The 24,413-nt window shown below is 45.3% G+C and overlaps 1 protein-coding gene across 1 annotated transcript in view; it reads right to left on the minus strand.

Annotated features, from left to right (window-relative positions):
- Positions 1 to 24,413, minus strand: part of LOC144679989 (piezo-type mechanosensitive ion channel component 2-like) — a 1,019,816-nt gene that overhangs the window by 345,819 nt on the left and 649,584 nt on the right. The window contains exon 8 of the mRNA XM_078541050.1: positions 5,627 to 5,795. Within this exon, the coding sequence (XP_078397176.1) occupies positions 5,627 to 5,795 (169 nt within the window). The remainder of the gene's footprint in view (positions 1 to 5,626; positions 5,796 to 24,413) is intronic.

Here is a 24,413-nt window from a genome sequence, read left to right on the forward strand (position 1 = left end):
CCGCACCTACCCGCCCGCATGTTCTTGTGTACTACCATCAGATGCAGTGCAGCCCTTGCCCACCCCCAATTTGACTTAGATGCAATGAAGCACTTGCCCAGCACCACACTGTCAGCCAGGAAAAAGTGTTTTGCCTTCGCCTGAATGCTTTGCACCTCAACCTTGAAGTTGAATGGGTGACCCTCGCGAGCGCTACATAAAGTTAGTGTGCACTCACCTCCGAGTTTCTCTTGAAGTGCAGATCGTCCGGTGCATGCCTTATAAATAGAAGCATACTAAAGGGAGGACGAGGCAACCATGGCTGACAAGGAAACTCAGGGACAGCATAAAAGCTAAAGCGAAAGCATACAATGCGGCGAAGAGCAGTGGAAAACCAGGGGATTAGGAAGCCTACAAAGACCAACAGAGGACAACTAAAAAAGAAATAAGGAGGGAGAAGATTAAATATGAAGGTAAACTTGCCAGTAATATAAAAGGAGATTGCAAGAGTTTTTTTAGATATATAAAGAGTAAGAGAGAGGCAAAAGTGGATATTGGGCCGCTGGAAAATGACTACGGAGAAGTAGTAGTGGGGAACAAAGAAATGGTGGAGGAACTGAATAGGTACTTTGTGTCAGTCTTCACGGTGGAAGACACAAGTAACATCCCCAAAGTTCAAGAGAGTCGGGGGGCAGAGGTGAGTATGGTGGCCATTACCAAGGAGAAGGTGCTAGGAAAACTGAAAGGTCTGAAGGTGCATAAATTACCTGGGCCAGATGGATTACACCCCAGAGTTCTGAAGGAGATAGCTGAAGAGATAGTGGAGGTGTTAGTGGTGATCTTTCAGGAATCACTGGAGTCAGGGAGGGTCCCAGAGGACTGGAAAATCGCTAATGTAACCCCCTGTTTAAGAAGGGAGTGAGGCAAAAGACGGGAAATTACAGGCCGATTAACCTGACCTCGGTCGTTGGTAAGATTTTAGAGTCCATTAATAAGGATGAGATTTCAGAATACTTGGAACTGCATGATAAAATAGGGCAAAGTCAGCATTGTTTCATCAAGGGGAGGTCATGCCTGACAAATCTGTTAGAATTCTTTGAGGAGGTAACGAGTAGGTTAGACAAAGGAGACCCAATGGATGTTATCTACTTGGACTTCCAGAAGGCCTTAGACAAGGTGCTGCACAGGAGGATGCTCAGTAAGATAAAAGCCCATGTTGTTAGAGGCAAGGTACTAGCATGGATAGAAGATTGGCTGTCTGGCAGGAGGCAGAGAGTGGGGATAAGGGGGTCCTTCTCAGGATGGCGGCCGGTGACTAGTGGAGTTCCGCAGGGGTCAGTGTTGGGACCACAACTTTTCACTTCATACATTAATGATCTAGATGAAGGAACTGAGGGCATTCTGGCTAATTTTGCAGATGATACAAAGATAGGTGGAGGGACAGGTAGTATTGAGGAGGCGGGGAGGCTGCAGAAGGATTTGGACAGGGTAGGAGAATGGGCAAAGAAGTGGCAGATGGAATACAATGTGGGGAAGTGTGGGGTCATGCACTTTGGTAGGAAGAATAGAGGCATAGACTATTTTCTAAATGGGGAGAGAATTCAGAAATCTGGAGTGCAAAGGGACTTGGGAGTCCTAGTCCAGGATTCTCTTAAGGTTAACTTTCAGGTTGAGTCGGTAGTTAGGAAGGCAAATGCAATGTTGGCATTTATTTCGAGAAGACTAGAATATAAAAGCAGGTATGTGCTGCTGAGGCTTTATAAGGCTCTGGTCAGACCACATTTAGAATATTGTGAGCAACTTTGGGCCCCGTATCTCAGGAAGGATGTGCTGGCCCTGGAGAGGGTCCAGAGGAGGTTCACGAGAACGATCCCAGGAATGGAAGGCTTAACATATGAGGAACGTTTAAGGACTCTGGGTCTATACTCGATGGAGTTTAGAAGGATGAGGGGGGATCTGATTGAAACTTACAGAATACTGAAAGGCCTGGATTGAGTGGATGTGGGGAAGATGTTTCCATTAGTAGGAGAGACTAGGACCCGAGGGCACAGCCTCAAAATAAAGGGAAGACCTTTTAGAACAGAGATAAGGAGAAACTTCTTTAGCCAGAGAGTGGTGAATCTATGGAATTCATTGCCACAGAAGGCTGTGGAGGCCAGGTCATTGAGTGTATTTAAGACCAAGATAGATAGGTTCTTGATTGGTAAGGGGATCAAAGGTTACAGGGAGAAGGCGGGAGAATGGGGTTGAGAAACTTATCAGCCATGGTCGAATGGCAGAGCAGACTTGATGAGCCGAATGGCCTAATTTCTGCTCCTATGTCTTATGGTCTTATGATCTTAAATGTTGCTGTGAAACACGTCGCCATGCAATCACGTCAATGTGCCTGGATGATCCAGTGCGAGGGGAATGATTCTGGTGAGCAGAGCTTATAAAGATATGCAGATAATATTAAAATGACATTGCCCATTTTCAGCGGAAGGAAACATGCACTGCCAATGACAGGTGGAGCAGATGATCACAAACTGGTTTTTGATGATAGCGTAAAACGAAATTTTGGTCTTCCTGCCATATTGCCTGCTCATGCCCGCCATGATGCCTAACACCAACTGGGATGGAAAATTCTGCCCTATGTTAAAATATGAGATGTGGTTGGTGGGTCAGTGAGTGAAGGGATGGTGCTGAATTGAGTCGTGTAAGGCTAGTGTTTTATTTGCAAGAATATGACATTTGAAGATGGTTTCATAAGAACATAAGAAATAGGAATGGGAATAGGCCATTTGGCCCCTAGAGCCTGCTCCGCCATCCAATAAGATCATGGCTGATCTTGTGTTTCGATTTCCACATTCCCATCTAACCCTGATAACCTTTGATTCCCTTGCCTAACAAGAATCTATCTACCTCTGCCTTAAAAATATTCAATGACCCCACATCCACCACCTTCTGAGGCAGAGAGTTCCAAAGTCGCACAACTCTCTGAGAGAAAAAAATTCTCCTCATCTCTGTCCTAAAAGGGCAACCCCTAATTTTAAAACAGTGCCCCCTAGTTCTGGGCTCACCCACAAGAGGAAACATCCTTTCAATGTCCACTTTGTCAAGGCCGTTCAGGATCTTGTATACTTCAATCAACTCACCCCTCACTCTTCTGGAAACAAGCCCAGTGTGTCCAACCTTCCTTGTAAGACAACAAACTCATTCCAGGTATCAATCTAGTAAACCTCCTTTGAACTGCCTCCAATGCATTTACATCCTTCCTTAAATAGGGAGACCAAAACTGCACACAGTATTCGAGGTACGGCTTCACCAATGCCCTGTATAACTGAAGCATAACATCTTTACTTTTATGTTCAATCCCTCTTGTAATTTTTTATTTATTCATTCACAGGATGTGGGCTTCACTGGCCTAGTTGCCCTTGAGAAGGTGGTGGTGAGCTGCCTTCTTGAACCCCTGCAGTCTATGTAGTGTAGGTACACCCACAGTTTTGTTAGGAAGGGAATCTATCTGCTGCCCTTGTCCTTCCAGGTGGTAGTGGTCGTGGGTTTGGAAGGTGCTGTCTAAGGAGCCTACGTGAATTCCTGCAGTGCATCTTGTAGATGGTACACACTACTGCTACTATGCGTTGTGGTGGAGAGAGTAAATGTTTGTGGATGTGGTGCCAATCAAGCGGGCTGCTTTGTCCTGGATGGTGTCCAGCTTTTTCAGTATTGTGGATAGCATTCCATTAGCCTTCTTAATTACTTGCTGTCCATTAGCCTTCTTAATTACTTGCTGTCCCTTGGCCTTCTTAATTACTTGCATTCATTGATCATTGAACCTCTTGCAGCACTGCATCCAGGTCCTACATACTGCCATTGAACAAATTGGCTATGTGCCCCCACTGTCTTCCCAGTGTTGTCTGGAGAGCCCTCCTGATATTCTGTGAATAGAGTACTTCTCTGAGCTAGTTTTTATGGGGAGGGCATACTGCTTGTTCCCCAGGAGATAAGTCAGTTCCAAACCGACTGACTTTAGAAAAGGTTCCCGCAGCAATAACACTCTCCGGGCAGCCTAAACAATCTGAGGGTCAGGCTTCTGCCTGAGTGGGAGGAAGCCCTGCCCTTGAGAGCTGGCGGTCAATCAGATTGGCTGGCAGCTCTATCAGTCCCAACAATGCCAGAATTCAATAGTGGACACTGCAAGAAGCCCCACAGAGATTGAGGATGCACACCGGACGCAGGCAAGTCCTGGGATTTTAAGGTGGGGAGGGATCGGGAACCCGAGGGACAGCGGATGAGGAAGGTGAGGTGATGGATTTTGGAGGCCAGGTGGGTGGCACAAAGGGAGGAGGTAACATTTTGGGGGTTGACCACTGATGCATCCCTTGAATGATGTGTTCCCACTTCCTTCCTGCCCTTCTACCAAAGTTGCTTAAAAACAGTCTTCCCACTCTTTTCCAACTGCTGCAGCCCAGTGGGAGCAGCTTGAGGGCCTTAAGTAGGCAATAATTGGCCTCTTAAGGGCCTCAATAGGCCTAAAGGCAGGCGGGCTAGTGGGTGCCTTGCCCATCCCTTCATATTATGGGAACAGGTTGGGGGTGGATGGGAAGGTGGTGGGCTAGCCACCCAACATATTTTACTCACCCCACCCACCACACACACATACACACCCAACCCCCCAACCCCCCACCCCCTGCCCCCACAGCTGAAAACATGCCTGACCATAAAATCCAGCCCTCTGTTTCTGCCCAGCCCTTGGACCAAGGTCTCCAACGCTGCATCAGACAGCCTTGAAATGTGCCCCCTGGCCTGTTACACCATTTTTCAGTGTTCTTTCTACTCAGGCACTTCCCCTGCCAGCTCCAGTACCTCATAGAATCACACAGAATCACAGTGCAGAAGAGGCCCTTCGGCCCATCGAGTCTGCACTGACATGTGAGAAACACCTGACCTACCTACCTAATCCCATTTTTACCAGCACTTGGCCCATAGCCTTGAATGTTATGACGTGCCAAGTGCTGATCTAGTTAAAATGCACCTTCCTTTTAAGAGGTGCGGACCAGCTTTAAATTGCACAGACTAACTTTACATGATGCAATGCTAACCTTTCAAGACTTTATGCGACTGTTCATGCCTGACTGTATGCTACAATCAAGGTAATCAACAGGCGGCATAAACTTTAGGTACTACCTGCACTGGAAGTAATGAGATATAAAGCTAGTTTCAATAATGGTGACCATGATAACTATCAGCGATTGTTGTTAAAAATAAACATCTGATTTACTGATGTCCTTTAGGAAGGAAATCTGCCACCCTCACAGTCTGGCCTACGTGTGACTCCAGACCCACAGCAATGTGGCTGGCTCTTAACTGTCTCCTGAAGTGGCTTAGCAAGCCAATCAGTTCAAGGACAATTAGGGATGGGCAACACATGCTGTCTTTACTAACGATGCCCACATCCCATGAAAGAATAATTTTTTTAAAATCCCTGTGCCCATTTTCATGCCTTATACAATTTTGCTGTCATTAAATTAGATGATTAATACTTGCATATAATGTAGTGCCAAAGAAGTCTGCTGTCTTATGATATCCTACTGGATCTTTCATGCCAAATTTATGCCACTATGAGATAATGTGTAACAAAAAAATGAATCTTTCAAACATTACCCACCCTTATAACTGGCTCTTGAAGCCAGAGACGTATAAGTGTCGCCAGAGTGTAGTAAAGTAATAACAGCATGATAGGATTGACATGTTGGGGCCAAGACATATTGGGATTGGCTATAATCTTCCAGGTAGTTGTGCAGTTTGTTTGGATCACTGGTGATACACCAAACAATCTGTTAAAAGAGAGACAAAGAGAGATAATAAACTTATTACTAAGGTCAAAGTTGCAATAATACTTTACAAATTACATATTCATTTTTTAAATTGAAAATGCTGAGAAAAAGAATTAAATAAAAATAATAAGAATTAAAAAACTTCAATGGAAGGAAAGTTGGATGGGATGTCTAACGAGCATACAATATTGCCCATTTTAAATCATTGCCAAACTCCAATATGAAACATCAGGTTTCCAGCTAAGAGGTCTTGGTGTTAAATCAGCATTTAAGATAGTAAGTTCGTAAAAATAAGTCTCTTGTAGCCATGCTACAAAACAAAACAAATAAGCTTTGGTTGAAACAATAATTTAGCCTAAATAAACATAAATTAATAGAGACCAGTAAATTTTAAATCATTGTGTACTTATATTTCCAGATGTATTAACATTTATCAGCACAGGTCTAACCAGAACTAATAATATAATTTTCCAAAGTAGTGTTGGATGAAAAACTGTAAGAAATTGTCCCATGATCTTCCACTATATGATGATCACAAGCAAAGCACTTTGCTGCTCTCAAGAAATCTTAAGTGACAAATGTGAACAAATAATGATAGCCACTTATTGGCTGGGACTTTACAGGATCTGGAGGGGAAAGAGGGAGGTGGAACCGAAAACGGGTGGCAATGGCCCTCCAACTCCCGTTTCTGGAGTGGTCTCACATCGGCTGGCCAAATAACAGCTGGCAGGTAGGGTGGCCGACCACTCTGACCCAGAGGTGTGGATTGAGATGGCAACTGTGTTGTCACCTGTCAAGGTAGGAAGTGCTGATGCCATGATTAAAGGGTCACTAATACTAAGCCCTGATTCAGATGGCCTTTGCTGCAGCACTCAGCCCTGCCAAAAGCCTTTGAGCATTCAGGCCTGCAAGCAGTCCATGGACAGTCATCCCTCCTTCAGCCTCTGACCAGTCATTCCTCCAAAACCTAGGAAGAACTCCTGAGGAGAGATGTGCTTGGCAGCAAAGAAAGATCCTGGGTGCCTCCATAGTTGCGTCACCATTTCCTGCATGTTCCCCTCCAGACTACAGGGGCAAGGCAGAAGGCTCTTTACCCCACAGCTCAATGGAGCAGTGGCAAGGCAAGAGGGCAAGAGGGTGCCTAGATCCTGGTCCTTGACAGGTCAGCAGGAAGGTAAAAGTGTGCCTTAGAACGGAGGAGTAATCCCAGTTTTCAGCTTCTGGGGGCTCCTCTCAGGGTCCTCTGCCTGTGGATAATAGCTCCTCAGCCTCTCTGTCAGTGACACCAGCATCTTGGGCAACCACGATGCTAGAGGAGCATCCTTCACTAGTGCAGGAGCCCCACAGGATGCTGGAATCCACCAGGCCTCAGGCAGCCAGAGGATGTCTGCCAAAGTCATCCCAAACCAAGGGGTAGAAAGGTGAGGTCTGCTTCTTCTACAGCTTAGCAACAAAGTAAAAGCATCAATTAGGAGCACACATAAAAGAATTAAGGTAACACACTAGATGCAGCTGAGCTACATAGGTAATTAGATAGTTCATGCACCTTTGCTTGGTGCAATGATTTATGTAATTCATGCCTTATTCGGTTTCTGTAAGTTTCCATCTATTCCTGGTGGCCCTCTGGCTGTGTAAGAGTGACATGTGTTGACCTAAAGGCTGGCTGAGGGCAACCATGGCACATGTGGTCATCTTTTGTACACTGCATAAGCACTGGGTGCCAGTGGGTGAGGGGGTTGGGCTTAGAGCAGAGGTGAACTGCATTAGTGTAGGTGGAAGGTAGACCTTTATTTGGTTAGATAGCAGCAGTGGGAAGGGTCAAATTCTGTGCATATAAGCGTCTGCATAAACAGTCATTTGGCAGTAAAGAACTTGAATATTGCTGAAAATAGAGACATGTTGCCGAAGCTTTTCATCTCGCACTCATCAGGAAAAATGCAAGAATGCTAAATTTCAAACAATCACAACAATTTATACTACAAGAGAAAAGAGTGATGACTCGTTGCCAAATCAACTCTGATTGACCGAGGCATTGCCATGGAATAAGCAACGGGGAATTACAGGCTCCTCAAGCTCCCCCATAATTCAAAAAAGGTGCAAGGCTTGAACATATTCCTTTTGTTTGCAGAGAACTGGTCCCTGCGTATGAATGTATGCCAAATATACGAACATAAGAATTAGGAGCAGGAATAGCCCACTCGGCCGCTTGAGCCTGCTCCGTCATTCAATAAAATCATGGCTGATCTGATTGTAACCTCCACTCCACATTCCTGCCTACCCCAGACAGCCTTTCACCCCCTTGTTTAGCAAGAATCTATCTAACTCTACATCAAAAATATTCAAAGACTCTGTTTCCACTGCCTTTTGAGGAAGAGAGCTCCAAAGATTCACAACCCTCAGAGAAAAAAATTCTCATCTCTGTCATAAATGAGTGACCCCACAAGAGGAAACATCCTCCCACAAGAGGAAACATTCTCTCTACATCCACTCTGCCAAGACCCCTCAGGATCTTAAAGGTTTCAATCAAGTTGCACCTTACTCTTCTAAACTCCAGTCGATGCAAGCCTAACCTATCAGGCCTTCCTCATAAAACAACCCGCCTATTCCAGGTATTCAGAACAAAAGAACATAAGAACTAGGAGCAGGAGTAGGCAATTCAGCCACTCGAGCCTGTCCCACCATTCAATACGATCATGGCTGATCTCATTTCGGCCTCAAATCCAATTTCTAATTAGTCTAGTAAACCTTCTCTGAACTGCTTCTGATGCATTTACATCCTTCCTTAAATAATGAGACCAATAGTGTGCACAGTACTCCAGATGTGGTCTCACTAGTGCCCTAGGATGAAGTACATCAGGACCTGAGGATTTATCAGCCTGTAGCTCCAAACAATTTGCTCAATTCCACTTCTCTGGTAATTATGATTTTCCTGAGTTCCTCCCTGCCTTCCATTTCCTGATTTACGGCTATTTGATACTGTCTTTAACTTTTTTGGTTAACCACGGATGGTGGGTCCTCCCCTTGCAAGTTTTCTTTTTCACTGGAATGTATCTATTTTGTATATTGTGAAATATGTCACTTCTAGCAAGCGCAAATGAGCCAGGTTATGAGCTCAACTGATTATCTTAATTTGGTTGTTAGTGTAATCATTATGCACTCAGGATTGTTTAGCAAGTGCTGACTAATCACGGAATCACATCTAACAGTAGGTGTTTTATTTTGAGTTTTGCAAGCGTAGGCTGTTTGAGTCCAGTTTGTATTCTGCTTATTACAAACAGCTGGAGGAACATGCTGTTTGATTCGATCAGCCAATTATTCGGATGTACAGCCTATGTAACTGGCATCGCATCGGTACTGAAATTCATATACTGCTCAACTGTATGATAGGCAGAATTTTATGAGTCTTTATGGACTGATACAGCATCTTGTTAGTGAAAAATTCCACTCGCATAGCCATCCTGCTGTCCTGATCAGATCATTATACACTGTGTATTACACAAACTCGCAAATGTGCGAGTCCACTTTTGGACCTGAAAAGTTCCCAGATTGCTTCAAATTACCCTGGAAAGGCAAAGTATCTCTAAAATTTGAACAACAGGTTAAGCAAGCCGTTTCACACTGTTATCATGCAGTGGCTACTTGCGTTTGTCCTGGTGGGTGCAAGACAAAATGCTTCGGTAACATGTCTCTCTTTTCAGCAATATTCAAGTGCCTATATTTTGGCACCCTCCATATGGCTACTCATGCTCTTTTTTCCCCTGTCCCAACCTGTTGATCAGGATGATGTGGCTGGTCATCAGCTTCCTCGTCTTCATCCTCAGCAGCCAGGGCCACCCCCCTCTGCAATGCCTGATTATGTAAAATGCAGCAGACCACCATGATCTGGGAAACCCTCACAGAGACACAGTGAAGTGCCCCACCAGAAAGATCCAGGCACCTGAATCTCATTTTGAGGAAAGTGACGGTCTGCTCAACGGTTTCATGGGTCACCATGTGGTTCATGTTGTAGTGTTGCTCTGCCTCTGTCGTAGGTTCCTCAATGGTATCAGCAGCCATCTCTTCATTGGGCATCCCTTGTTGGCAAGAATCTATCCTTGAAGAGGGATGAAAATCGAGTGTCAGAGTACGTAAGTGTTGTGGCTGCTCCCAGGGTATCGTGTACACAGTTGCAGGATGTGTTGACGGTGGTCACAAACAAGATGCACATTGAGGGAATAAAATCCTTTCTGGTTAATCAGAGCAGCTGACTGGCCTGTAGGAGTCTTGATGCATGCAGTCTATGAGACCTTCCATCTCTGGGAACCAATGATGGTGCCAAATCCTCTGAGTCTCTCGGCTTGACTGTCCATATCGTGATGTAGGTACTGGCTGGCTCTCATGAAGAGGGCATCTATCACCACCACTGTAGTGATGTGCAGCTGATCAGCTGATGCCACACACATCTACAGTGGGACCCTGGAATGATCCAGAGGTATAAAAATTTAGGTCTATGATAATCTTGAAGGCCACTGGCATTGGGTGACGACCAGTGCAACCAGAGCTCACCTCCTCCACCAGCATGTCAAAAAAATTGGCCATGGCCTCTTGGGAGAAGCACAGTCTATGGCAAAACTGCCTCTCCGAAATCTGCAGGTAGATCATCCTTTGTCTGTAGACCTCGGCCACTATACACATCCCTGCAGTGGTCGTCTGCTGCTTCTCTATCATGAGGCTGCTCATGCAAGTGGCCATAAGGTTACTGCTGTGCTGATCCACATGCTTGCACCTCCCTCCCTCTCAGGTTTTCCTCCTTCCTGGAGAATCCTCCTCTGAAAGAACGATGCCCATGGCAATTGGGCACTGCCAGTCTGAATGGGCCACACTGCCAATCTGAATGGGCTACCCTGCCAGTAGCTGCTGCAACGCTGCCTACCCTATGCCCACACTCTGGCCCCTCTCAATTGAACCCCAAGCCAGGACCACATTGGCTTGTGTGGTGAGGGCGATGGGCTCGATCCCAGATCAACGACTTCCTGACTAGGTCTCCTGCATGACAAACAATGTGCCCACCCTGGACCTTCCTACTTATGATGGTAAAATGGCAGATGATTGCAACAATGACATCAGTTGTTACCTGTTGCTACCTTTTAAAAGTTCCTAGCATCCCATGCCCCCCTTAACACTCATTGTTAAATCCAAAGTGGCCCATAAAATCGTTGTCTATTGTATCAGTAATAATGTTAATTGTCTCCAAATTGGTTCTTTTGAAAACAAGAGTGGCTCCCCCATGCAGGTTCCCATTCGCACTGATAAAATGTGATGAAAGCAAAATACTGTGGATGCTGGAAATCTGAAATAAAAACAGAAAATGTTGGAAAAACTCAGCAGATCTGGCAGCATTTGTGGAGAGAGAAACAGAGCTAACATTTAGCGTTCATTTGTGTCCTGGTATAATGATATTGGAAGAGCAACCCAACACCGCCCCACACAATTTTATTGCCCCTGCCTCTGTTGCTGTCCGTTTCAGAGACATGGAAGAATTTTCCCGTCGGTGAGCGGGGGCGGGTGTCCCGACGTCACCGAAGGTCATTTAGATTGTCAGCGGCTGCGCGCCCGCCGAACTGTCAAAGGCCTATTAGGCCCTTAAGAAAGTCATTAAAGCTGTTAAGAATGCTGCCTGTTCAGCCTTAAGGGTGGCAGGCAGGCGAAGAGCCCAGGCGGCCTTCGCATTTTTCATGACACCTCATCCGCGGGGGGATGAGGTTTCATGAAATGTTTTAAAATGTAATAACAATTTGCACTTTTATTCTTTGACATGTCCCAACTCATGTGATAGTGTCACATGAGGGTACAAATGTTAAAAGTGTTACAAACCTTCATTTCAAACTTTAGCACCGAAACCAATCTCCCTGAGGCACCTCCGCATGAGCGCGAAAGAGCCCAGGGAACCTGTCTCGGAATTCCCCTCCCCTTGCCTGCACAGGGAACGCTCAGCGCTTCCGGGTGTGCGTCATGCTGGGCGGGCCTCAATTGGCCCGCCCACGTAAAATGGCGGAGCGCACCCAATCAGGGGCGCTGATCAGGTTTGCGCTCGCTCCTGCCCGCCCCCGCACAATCCCCCCGACAGGGGGAAAATTCTCCCCATGAAATCCTAGTCACAGAGTTATTCATTGTTAGAATATTTGATAAAAATAAAAAAAGAACAAACTTTTATTTACATAGTGCCTCATCATATCCTCAAGATATGTGCTTATTGAACAATTAATTCTTTTTGAGTTCAGCCTGTGGTTTACATAAGTAAATACAATGTCCAACTTAATCAAAGCAAAGTCCGGTTAGCGGGCAAACTCCCTAATCTTCTTTGAATAGTCCCATGGGGTTATTTTATGTAGACTTGAGCAGGTATTTGAGACCTCTATTTCATTGTCTATCTAAAATGGGGCTGTCCAACTGGCAGCCCACCAAAGATGTTTTGTGCAGCCCACAAGATTTCATAGATATGTGTCTATTTCTTCGCATTTAGTTTCTCCTGAATGTTGCTCAATGATTAGTGATTATTTTCAGATTCTAACAACAATTGATGGCTTAAAGTTCCAACATGTTTTCCCATACTGAGGGAGTGCTGGACTATTTTCATGGTAACATTCAAATGTCTTTCAGTCTTATGTCCTTTTTTTAATTCATTCATGGGATTTTGGATGTCGCTGGCTAGACCAGCAATCATTGCCCATCCCTAATTGCCTTTGAGAAGGTGGTGGTGAACTGCTGCAGTCCATGAGTTGTAGGAGCATCCACAATGCTGTTAGGAAGGGAGTTCTGGGATTTTGACCCAGTGGCAGCGGCGCTATCGCTCCAAATCAGGATGGTGTAAGGCGTGGAGGGGAACTTACAGGTTGTGGTGATCCCATGTATCTGCTGCCCTTGGCCTGCTAGGAGTTAGAGGTGGCAAGTTTGGAAGGTGCTGTAAAAGGAGCCATGGTGAGTTTTTGTAGTGCATCTTGTAGATGGCACAGCACTACTGTCACTGTGCATCAGTGGTGGAGGGAGTGAATGTTGAAGGTGGGGTGCCAGTCAAGTGGGCTGTTTTGTCCTGGATGGTGTCGAGCTTCTTGACTGTTGATGGAGCTGCATTTATTCAGGCAAGTGGAGAGGATTCCATCACATTCCTGACTTGTGCCTTGTAGATGTTGGACAGACTTTGGAGATTCAGATGAGATACCCTCCACAGAATTCCCAGCCTCTGACTTGCTCTTGTGGCCAGAGTATTTGTATGGCTGATCCAATTCAGTTTCTGGTCAATGGTAACCCCCACGATGTTAATGTTGGGGAATTCAGCAATGGTAATTCTATTTAACGTCAAGGGAGATGGTTAGATTCTCTCTTACTGGAGCTGGTCATTGTCTGGTACTTGTGTGGCGTGAATGTTACTTGTTACTTATCAGCCCATCCTGAATATTGTCCACATCTTGCTACATATGGACAAAGACTGCTTCAATATCTGAGGAGTCACAAATGCAGCTGAACATTGTGCAATCATCCATGAATATGCCCATTTCTGAGCTTATGATGGAGGGTAGGTCATTGATTAAGCAGCTGAAGATGGTAGGGCCTAGGATGCAACCCTGAGGAACTCATGCAGCGATGTGCCAGGACTGATATGATTGACTTCCAACAACCACAGCCATCACCTCAGAGCTAGGTAGGACTCTAACCAATGGCGAGATTTCCTCATGATTTCCATGGACTTTAGTTTTGCTACGGTTCCTTGATGCATCAGTCAAATGCTGCCTTGATGACAAGGGCATTCGTTCTCACCTGACCTCTTGAGTTCAGCTCTTTTGTCCATGTTTGGACCAAGACTCCAATGAGGTAAAGAGTTGAGTGACCATGGTGGAACCCAAATGGAGCATCAGTGAGCAGGTTACTGCTGAATAATTGCCATTGGATAGCACTATCGATGATTCCTTCTATCACTTTTCTGATGACTGACAGTAGACTGTCATTGGACAAGTTGGATTTGCCCTGCTTTTTGTGGACAGGACATGATGGGGCAGTTTTCCACATTGCCGGGTAGATGCAGTGTCTTGGCTGTATTGGAACATCTTGGCGAAGGGCGCAGCTAGCTCTGGGGCACATGTCTTCAGTGGTATTGCTGGATGATGTCAGGGGCTATAGCCTTTGCCGTACCCAGTGCCTTCGGTTGTTTCTTGATATCACATGGAGTGAATAGAATTGGCTGAAGACTGGCAGCTGTGATGGTGGGGACCTCAGGAGGAGGCAATCTTCAGTCAGAAACACCAAGTTGATAATCAACTTGGTGTTTCTGACTGAAGATTGCTGCACATGCTTCAAACTTGTCTTTTTACTGATGTGCTGGGCTCACTCATCATTGAGGATGGGGATATTTGTGGAAACTCCTCCTCCAGTTAGTTGTTTAACTGTCCTCCACCATTTATGACTGGATGTGCCAGGACTGCAGAGCTTAGATCTGACCCGTTGGTTGTGGGATCACATAGCTCTGTCTATCATATGCTGCTATCGCTGTTTGTCATGCAAATAGTCCTGTGCTGTAACTTCATCAGGTTGACACCTCATTTTTAGGTATTTTTAGGTGCTGCTCCTGGCATACCCTCCTGCACTTTTCATTGAACCAGGGTTGATCCCCCAGTTTGATGGTAATGGTAGAGTGGATGGTATGCCGGACCAAGAGTTGCAGATTGTTTTGCTGCATTCCCACAGCGCCTCATGAATGTACAGTTTTGAGTTGCTAGATCTGTTTGAAGTCTATCCCACTTAGCATGGTGGTAGTGCCACATAACACGATGGAAGGTATCCTCAATGTGAAGGCAGGACTTTGCCCCCACAATGACTGTGCGATGTATCCAGAGTGCTTCCTCTAAGTGGTGTTCAACCTGGAGGAGTATGGATTCATCAGCTGATGCGGGGGAGCTGGGGGCGGGGGGGGGGGGGGAGTTCCAGGGGAGGGAGGGGCTGTGCGGTGGTAACCAGCAGGTTTCCTTGCCCATGTTGGTCCTGATTCCAATGTGACCTCAATAGGGTCCTAATCGATGATGAGGACTCCCAAGGTTACAGTCCCAGACAGGGCTGGCTGTGCGGTTGTCATTTCCGGTGCCTAATTCGATGTCGGGTGGTCTGTCCGGTTTCATTTCTTTTAGACTTTTAGCTGTTTGGTACAACTGACTTACTAGGCCATTTCAGAAGATATTTAAGAGTCAACCACATTGCTGTGTTACATTTTTCCACAAAAAAACCTCCATGCATTCACATCAAGGCAGTCCTGACAACAGCACCCAAGTTTTGAATGGGTTAATTGGCTTGCCATGAATTTAAGGCATACTGATGTTGGGAATAATTTTATACTTTTATAATGGCATTGTGTTGTAAAAATAAACTCTGACTACAGTAAGTAAGGGTGAACATGTCTAGAGAAAGAAACATAGGCCTGAATATTTCCCTCATCGGGCGCATGCGATCGGTGGACCTGGGAGCAGTCGGGAAACGGGCCCCCAACCGCAAATAGCCCCCAACCGCAATTTCACACTGGCTGGCCAATTAACGGCCAGCCAGCGTGAAACGTGCGCTGAAAAGCTCAGCGCTGCCGGGGTGGGGATGGGAATAGGGCAGGTGACAACATCATCGTGGGCGCTGGCGAGCGCTGCGAGACAGCTCCCTGAAGGCAGACAGCTGCCTCAGGGAGTTGCAGACCTGCAAATAATAAAGCAAAGCATAAAAAAGCTGCAAAAAATGTCCATGCAGCACAATCAAACACCTAAAAGCATACCTCATAAAAATGCTGTCTCCTGATATTTATTGTTATTTTATTTCCTAACAGAGATTTCATCCCATCTTTGGATGAGGTTTCATGAAAAATGTAAAGGCCACCTGGCTGATTGGCCTGTCTGCCAACCGTAAGGTTGGATGGGCCACGAAAAATCGCGTTCAATTGTGCCGCTAATGGGCTTAATTGCCCGCTTAATTGTCGGTAGGTGCACTTTCGACTGCCGCGCGTGCCTGCTGAGCGAAAAATCAGTGCGTGATGATGCTGGGACGCGTGCCTGACTTGCCTGACGTCATCTCACATAATTTTGCACCCGATCAGGTCAGATGTGTGTCCGCCCGCGGGACGTAAAATCCTGCCCTTAAAATCCAAGATGGAAACTGAATATTTCAACAACAGTGGGAGAGTGACTTATTAATTATGAGTAATTACAGAAAGCTTTAATGTCTAGTTTGTATGCAGGTGATATCTGTTACAAAAACATGAAAGGTGAGTGTCATTATGAAACACTGCACGAAGAACAATTTGAAAAATATTCAGGAGTATCCTGAGTGGCTGTGATTGAAGACTATAAAAAGAAACTGAAAATACAAAAAGAATATTTATCTTCAATGAATAAGGTGCAAACATCAAGTCTTGCAGCATGTTATGCAGTGGGATTTGAATTAGCGAAGTTGAAGAAGCTAGTGATGGTAGCATAGTTAAAAAATGTGCAATTGAAATGGTGAAAGCTTTTGATGACAATGGTCACATTGCAAAATTTAAAACTGTATCTTTGTCTCTTCGGCCAGTGTCATGGAGAATAGGACACATGGATAGACATGAATCTGCAAAGTTTCATGATATTATTGACAAGTGTTATTTTTCCTGTGCTTAGACAAGAGCACTGTGCAAACTGACGTAAGTAACCTTCTACTCCCTGTGAAAACAGTTCCCAAAGGTACGTATAATTTGTAAACTTTGTTTCTTCTCTCTTGTAAATGTTTTTCGGACCCAATACTTCAATTCTTATTTGTGCTCTTATACTTTGTATATCATGTTACTATGTACAAGGGATATTGTTTTAATTGAGTGTAAAAGTATTTCATTTTAGTATTGCGGCCCGTGGGTGCCTAAGGTAAAATGGGCCCCGCCTTATTGTCTTAAGTTGGACAGCCCTGATCTAAAAGAAGGAAACTCCAACAATGCAGCACTCCCTCAGGAATGCACTGAAGTGTCATCTTAGTTTAAGCGTTCATGTCAGCACTGGGACTTTATAATAGATATATGAGGAACACACAATGTAAGAGCAAATCAAATTTAAAATAGAAATGGCAGAGTATTATTCAGGTTAGGTACGCTGCCAGGAACTTTATATTCCACAAACACTTAAAATTTATGGGGCAGGTGTTCCTGTGTTCAGTAAGCCTGGATGTACTGGACCACCTGGGTACAATGACTACAAGAAAATCAGATGGGGAAGATTATACGCAACTAAGGAACCTACTCTATTTTCTGTTATTTAAATTAAAGACAGAAATTGGATTGGCTCCATTAATGTGTGTGATTCTCCTGGTTTTCCAGTCAACCGAGCAATTGACTAACCCAGGATGTAGGAACAAGGATGTCTGCTTCTTAATCTTTCAAAGTACTATTAAGACAACTAAAAATCGGTCATAAAGAAGAAACCTATCAGAAACTGTATGTGCTGACATCAAAAGGAAAGATTTTTCAGTTTTTCATGGACCTACAAGGTCCATGAAGCAGATTTCAAGATTATCTACCCTACTTTATATCCTACATAATCCAACTTTAATATGTTCCTTTCCTGAAAATTCAATTTCTGTTACAACCACAGCCAATGTTATTTGCTGAACAAGCCAAATCTCAGAGAGAAACTTGTCTTACTGATCATCATCTTATCTTGAAAGCAAGAGAAAGGACTGCTAATCCCAGAAGCATAGAATCCCAGTAACACTTTTAGGATTTTAAAATTGAAAGATTTATTAACAAGAAAAAAAACTTAAGCACACAAGATTAAAGTTACACAATTTACAGTTTTACAAAATATCTCCCAAAAAAACTCGCTTGGTCAGAACACACAAGTAAACTATTTGGCAACAGCTCCCTTATAGGTTGTTAACCATAAAAATCCAGTAATATTACCCAAGGCAATAGCTGTTGACACTTAGTAAAAGTATACCATACAACTTCTCACTCCCTTCCACTCTGCTGTGAAAATCCAAGAAAGTTTAGAAAACAAACTGCTTTCTGTGACAAAGACTTTTCTTTGATTGACTGGATGGCTGTTTCAGATTTCACACCTTTTCTCAGCACAGAGCTGGTCTCAGGAAATCTTCCCCACACAGCCACCACAATTCAACTAAAATCTTTCCTTAAACACTTTTTCCCTTTCATCTTTGTTCTTCATTGTTCTTAAACACCTCTTTGAACTCAACTTTTCCAAAATATAAAAATCTTTCATGTTTTCCTATTACCTCTACTTTTGAGTCAAATAAAACTGTCGGGAAGAGACATTAAAGGATATAATGTTATTGGAATTTTTAAAAAAAATAGAGGTTTAGCCTGTGTGTGTGTGTTAATTGGATTAAAGCCAGCTAGTCTGGGTGCTTTGATGTAGAGTAATTTTGAGGTGTAAACAATAGGATAGAGGGTACATTTGCATTTTGTTGAATAGAGCATTCAAGAGTGGGAGTGAAATCTTGCGCCTAGCTAGGAGACACTAAGCAATGTTGATATTACTGATAAAATTGGTACTATGAATAGGGTTCAAAGGGCCTAGCGATACAATGAGACTTGACATTCAAAGGGGAAGGCTGGGTATAACAGAAAGGAGTTTGTGTGCGCAGGTCAGAGGCATATAAGATCTAACCCTGTTATCCTAGCACTGTCTGTAAAGGAACAAATTGAAAGGAACCTCATTTTGAATTCGTAAGGTGAAAAATGCTTTAAGTCTATTGGTTATTGTTGCCTTAGTGGAGATTAATTTGGGAATTTGTTAAAAGCTATGATGGTAGTAATTTCTTTCCATGTGTTTAATTTGTTGTTAATTAATAAATGTTTCGATTCCTTCACCCCACCCCCATTAGGGCTATCTGTACCTTACTTATCCTGCTTTCTACCCTTAATTAGCACATTCCTTAGATAATATCACCACCTTCAACACCTCTTTGTCCTTTTGTCTGTGACATCTTTTGGTTATCTCCACCTATCACTGGCCCTCTATCCAGCTCTACTTGTCCCACCCCACCCCCTTAAACCAGCTTATATTTCACCTCTCTTCTATTTTTACTTAGTTCTGTTGAAGGGTCATTCGGACTCGAAACGTTAACTGTGTTCCTCTTCGCAGATGTTGCCATACCTGCTGAGTTTTTCCAGGTATTTTTGTTTTTGTTTTTAATGTTTCATTTAGTTTGATATAAAAACCTCTCAAGAACTGGTGGTCTTATTCCTGAATTTAGAGCTGCAACTCAAAACACATCAATTGAAAATATAGGTTATGACAGTTGTTTAAAGTCTCCCTCTGGGATTTTAAATAACTCAGCCTTTACAAACTGCTGTGTCATAACAAAATTTAATAACCTTCCCTTGTTTACTCATGAAACCCTGTAAAAGTCCCTTGTCACTTCTAAACTCGCCTTTGAAATTTAACAGCTGAAAAGTCAAGTCCCTAGTTATATCATAATGCAAATTTTAAAAACATAGGCCAGAATTTTACGTTCGATGTGCAGGCGCGCACCCGACACAGGAGTGTAATATGAGATGCAATAACGTCAGGCATGCTTCCCGACGTCATTGCACACTCACATGATATTTCATTCGGCGGGCGCACACTGAAGTCGGCTGCACGCCTGCCGATAATTGAAAGGCCTATTAAGGCCATTAGCGAGCTAATTAACTTGAAATTTACGCTGCCCATCCAACTTAATGGCTGGCTGACAGGCGAAAAGGCCAAGCAGCCTTTAAATTTGTTACGAAACCTCATCCACGAGCATGATGAGGTTTCCTAAAGCTAATACAAGTTAAATAAAAACTTTATTTTGAATTTAAAAACATGTCACATGACACAGTCACATGAGGGGACATGTTTCATTAAATTTTTACTGCCTTTATTAATTTTTTTAAAAAGCACTTTAATCTCCCTGAGGTAGCTCCGTGCCTCAGGGAAACCGAAGCGATCTTTCGCGCACATGCGGGAACTGCGAGACAGGCCCACTCTCCCCCCTCCCCCCGCCCGCACAGGTAATGCTCAATGATGCTGCTCGCGATCCACACAGGGCGGGACTTAATTGGCACGCCTACGTAAAGTCACCATGTGGAGCCGATCGCGGGCGGCAGTCGGGACCCGCTACTGCCGAGTCCGCCCAATGAGGGAAAAATTCTAGCCAAAATCTCTTTACTTGAAAATCCAGCTTCACCGTAGCTCCTCATTATACAGACACACACACACCGCCCCCAACCCCCCACCTTCTTTACAGAATACCACCATGTTCCCACAATATATATCAAAAATCCTCAGGAACCAGCCTGCGTTTACATAGAATTACATAAAAATTACACAAAATAAACAGGCCCTCTGGCCCAACTGGTTTATTTATGCTCTACATGAACCTCTTCCCACCTTACTTCACCCAAACCCATCAACGTATCCTTGTATTCCTTTAATCCCTTATGCACCATTTAATTGTGCTTAAATGCATTTATGCAGCTCATCTCAACTACATCGTAGTTCTATTCTAATCACTGGGTAAAGACGTTTCTCTTGAATTCCTTATTGGATTTATTAATGACTACCTTACAGCTCTGCCTTTTACTTTTGAACTCACCCACAAGTGAAAACATTCTCTCCATGGGCTGAATAATATGCACTGGCGGTGGGGGGGGGGAGAGGCTGGTTCCACACCTGTAGGTTGGCGGCCTTCCAACTTCCAGGCGCACTATTGGAACATGCTCAATAAAGCGCTCATTGGAGCAATTGACTTCGCAGGATAGGTTTGAGGCCTTCATCCCGCCCAGTCAGTATTGGAGAGCATCCCGAGGTCGTTGGCTGTGACCTGGAATGAGGGCACGGTCAGCTTTTTAAAGGGCCCCCTGGCATGGGACAGTGTCAGGGAATCCAGAAAATGTCGGCATTTGTCAGAGTTTTGAAGCTTAAATGGATGTCAGAGATTCGCAGACTTTTAAGGTGAGTGTGCATTTTTTTGAGTTCTGATGTGTCCAAAATCTGCCACCGAGCAGATATTGAACCCGAACAAGTTTTCCACAGCTTTGCATAGAGAAGTTGTCTAGTTGTTACATGTTTCTCTCCAGAGATGTCAGAGCCATCAGACTGAGAGGAAAGGCAGGGTGAAGGACCAACCAGCCCCTTGATTTAATGATGACTCCCTCACAACCATCCTCCATGCAGTTTCATACGGAATCGAAATGTTAACTGTATTCCTCTCCGCAGATGCTGTCAGACCTGCTGAGTTTTTCCAGCCATTTTTATTTTTGACCAAAACATGTGCTACCTGGAAAGAGCTAGACGAGGAGGTCAGCAGCACTGGGCTGGTGAGGAGAACCTGGTCTCAATTCCAGAAGAGACTCAATGGCCTTATGAGGGTGGCCAGGGTGAGTAAGTCCTTAGTACATGTAAGTCCTTAGTATGCTGCAGGGTGCCGTTGCAAATGCAGGAGGAATTTGAGCTTGGCTGGCACTCCCAGGCAGCATTATGCAACAAACATTGCTGTCAGCGTTGATGTCAGTGTGCTCTTAAAACTTTAGTCCAGTTGGAAGTTGGGGTTTGGCAGGCTGTGCAGATGAGGGATGTGCACAACATCTAGGCTGCCAGGCACTTTGCTAATAATGTTTCAGCGGCATGCCATCAAATAAGCTGACAGTGCTAGTAAGTGCAATCTTACAAATCTTTTCAGGAGAAGCGTCCCTACCATGCCTGAGAGTGAGGCCGAACTGGCGGGGGTGTGCCGAACCGAATGGTCTTGACTCCATTTGAAGAGGAGGTTTTGACGCTCACTGACATAGGGTCATCCAGGGCCAGTGGCAGGGGTAAGAATGGAGGAAGGCATGGGTCTGGTGAGATGGCAAATGGCACCAACCAATAGAAAAGGGGAGAGGACAGTGGGAGGTGGATGAAGGTTTGTCATGATACAATGATGCCAAACCCTGGGAAGCTTCATAATTAGAAGCTTCAGAGGTTGGTACAAGTGTGTATTGTGCCTGCATTGTCTCATCCCTTATGTTGGACATGAGTAATGTTGCAGAGCTTAGTGACTTTCTGCAGATGTTGGAAGGTCCGTGATGACCAATAATCCCCTTACTTATGTCTCTCTGTCACAGGTGAATCCTCTTCTGCAAACCCTCCTCCGGATGCCGTACTGCCACATCCCTCCGAGGAGGAGCAAGAGTCCTCGGAGGATGCAGTGTCACACCCTCTCTCTGTCCCATGCACCATCGCAAATACTGGCATCTCGGCAGGGATCTGTGCGTCAAAACAGGGGCATACACATTCTGGCGAGGGCACTTTACAGTCACATGTGTAGCTGCCAGAGAGTGTGGTGGACCAGGCCCCAGGCAGTTGGAGGAGTGACCAGGGTGATCCAGAGACTGATTCTGAGTTCAATGATGAGCCTCTGGAGTTGTCTGTAGGGCGGGAGATGCTGGATGTTCAGCGTGAGGCCTGTGAAGATTTGGTGGGTATACCAGAGGGGTTGCATGCTCTGGTCCAGACTGTGGTGGTGTCCATCAAGGCCATGTACACTGCGGTCACCCACTCTTCAAGACAAAGCTGCCTCCATGAATAGGCTGCTGACTATCCTAAAGGTGCAAATCAAGTGTATTGCTGACATTTGTTGATATGCGCTCCAACCTGCACACCATCATCCTGGCTCTGAGCTCAGGGGCCCAGAGCCTGGACGACAGGGGTCTGGGAGCATGGGGACAGACTCAGCTCCTGGGGCCTCACCGGAAGGCAGGGAGGACCAAACAGTCCTCGTGGCGGAGGATGAGCAGCAGCTGCCACCATCTGGACGCATCTCTCAGGGCACTTCTGATGGGGGCAGCATCTCCTCAGTCCACCCACCATTGACACAGTCTTTGTACAGTGGTGACAGGAGATTCTCTTGCCTTTCAGCAGGAGTCTTCCAACTTGGCAGGCTGCTCAAGATCCGCAGCCACACAGAGGACACCTGCCAAAGTCATCCAGGCCAAGGGAGGTGGCAGATCAGCAGCCTCTCTCCAGTGCAGCAGCAAGCGAGGACTGTGCCGGAGTACTTGTAATCAAAAAAACTCCACAGTAATCACCAGGAGGGATACATGGGTCAGTAGCTTATTCCTGTGAATGTAACTAATCATTGTAAGTTTGTAAATAAACACAGACCTTATAGTCCCTCATGCTGATGTTTTTATATTAGACTGTGGATGTCGGACTTGTATTGGGAGATAGATGAAAACGTTATAATTTCATTGCAGAGGAGGATGCTTCATGTGTTAATGTTTGGAAAGGGTAAGTGTATGGACATGACGGTGACATGTCATCCATTGCACACGGGGCAGAATTTTCTGCATGTCGGGCGGGCGGGCCTGACCCAATCTCCGGCGAGCGGGAAGCCGATCCCCGCCAGAGAAGTGGGCATCGCTGCCATTTTAAGTGGGCGGGCCAATTAAGGCCCGCCCAGCATGATGTCCGCCGGGAAGCGCTATGCGCTTCCTGTGCGGGTGGGGGTGGATTCCCAAATGCAAGAGTGCGCTCTTTCGCGCATGCGCACGAAATAGTGCACATCTCCCTGAGGCTAAGTGCTGCCTCAGGGAGTAGAAAAATAAAAAAAATCATTAAAATGTCCCCCTCATGTGACAATGTCACACGAGATGGGACATGTTAATAAATTTCACTCAAACTTTATTAAACTTTTTTAAACCCTACATGAAACCTCGTCCCGCTGGTGGATGAGATTTCATGTTTTTTCGGAAGCCCACTGGGGCTCCTGGCCTGCCCACCAACCTTAAGGTTGGACGAGCAGGTCCTTTAATTGTTTTAATTATCCTGAGAATGGCTTCAATTGGCCATTGACAGGTCGGTGGGCGGACAGCTGATCTCGCTGTGCCCCCGCCTTCCTGAAGATTTAAATGGGGCGGGATGATGTCGGGGGTTCCCCCGACGTCATCCCGCATCATTTTCGAGTTGGCGAGCGGGCCCCGCCCCCTGCTCGTCGACGGAAAAATTCAGCCCAAGGTGTCTACACATATCTGAGGGTGAGACTTTTGACACCATTGAAACCTCTGCCTTCTTAAGGTATCCCTGGTTCACAGCCATCTATGCTATCATGGCCAGGGCCGTTGAACTGAACATCGCCATGTTCCCTCACCTTACCCTCGCCCTCTGATGAATGATCCCTATCTGCTGACCCCTCATCTTCCACAGCATCTCGTCTTTGAATAGCTATGTTATGGAGGGCGCAGCACACTATGACCATGAGGGACACATGTGAGGGAGCATACTACAATGTCCCTCCTGATCTGTTAAGGCATCTGAACCTCATTTCCAGAGGTTGATGGTCTGCATGCCAATGGCTCTGGTGCTTCTGTGGCTGTCATTGTATCTCCTCTCCGCTTCTGTTCTGGGCACCCTCACAGGCGACATGAGCCATCTCTTCAATAGGTACCCTTTGTCACCTATAAGTCGTCCTTCCAGATACCTGGCACATACCTGCATGATCTGTCCAGCTGGACGTTCCCAGCAGGAGCCCTTATGACAATATGTATACAACCCTGTACCCTAGGGAAACCTGAAATCACTGAAAACTTATCCAGTGTGGGAGATGTAATTCCTTGCCCTTCAAAACATA

The sequence above is a fragment of the Cetorhinus maximus genome, chromosome 4, assembly GCF_964194155.1.
Source record: "Cetorhinus maximus chromosome 4, sCetMax3.hap1.1, whole genome shotgun sequence".
Taxonomy (NCBI): domain Eukaryota; kingdom Metazoa; phylum Chordata; class Chondrichthyes; order Lamniformes; family Cetorhinidae; genus Cetorhinus; species Cetorhinus maximus.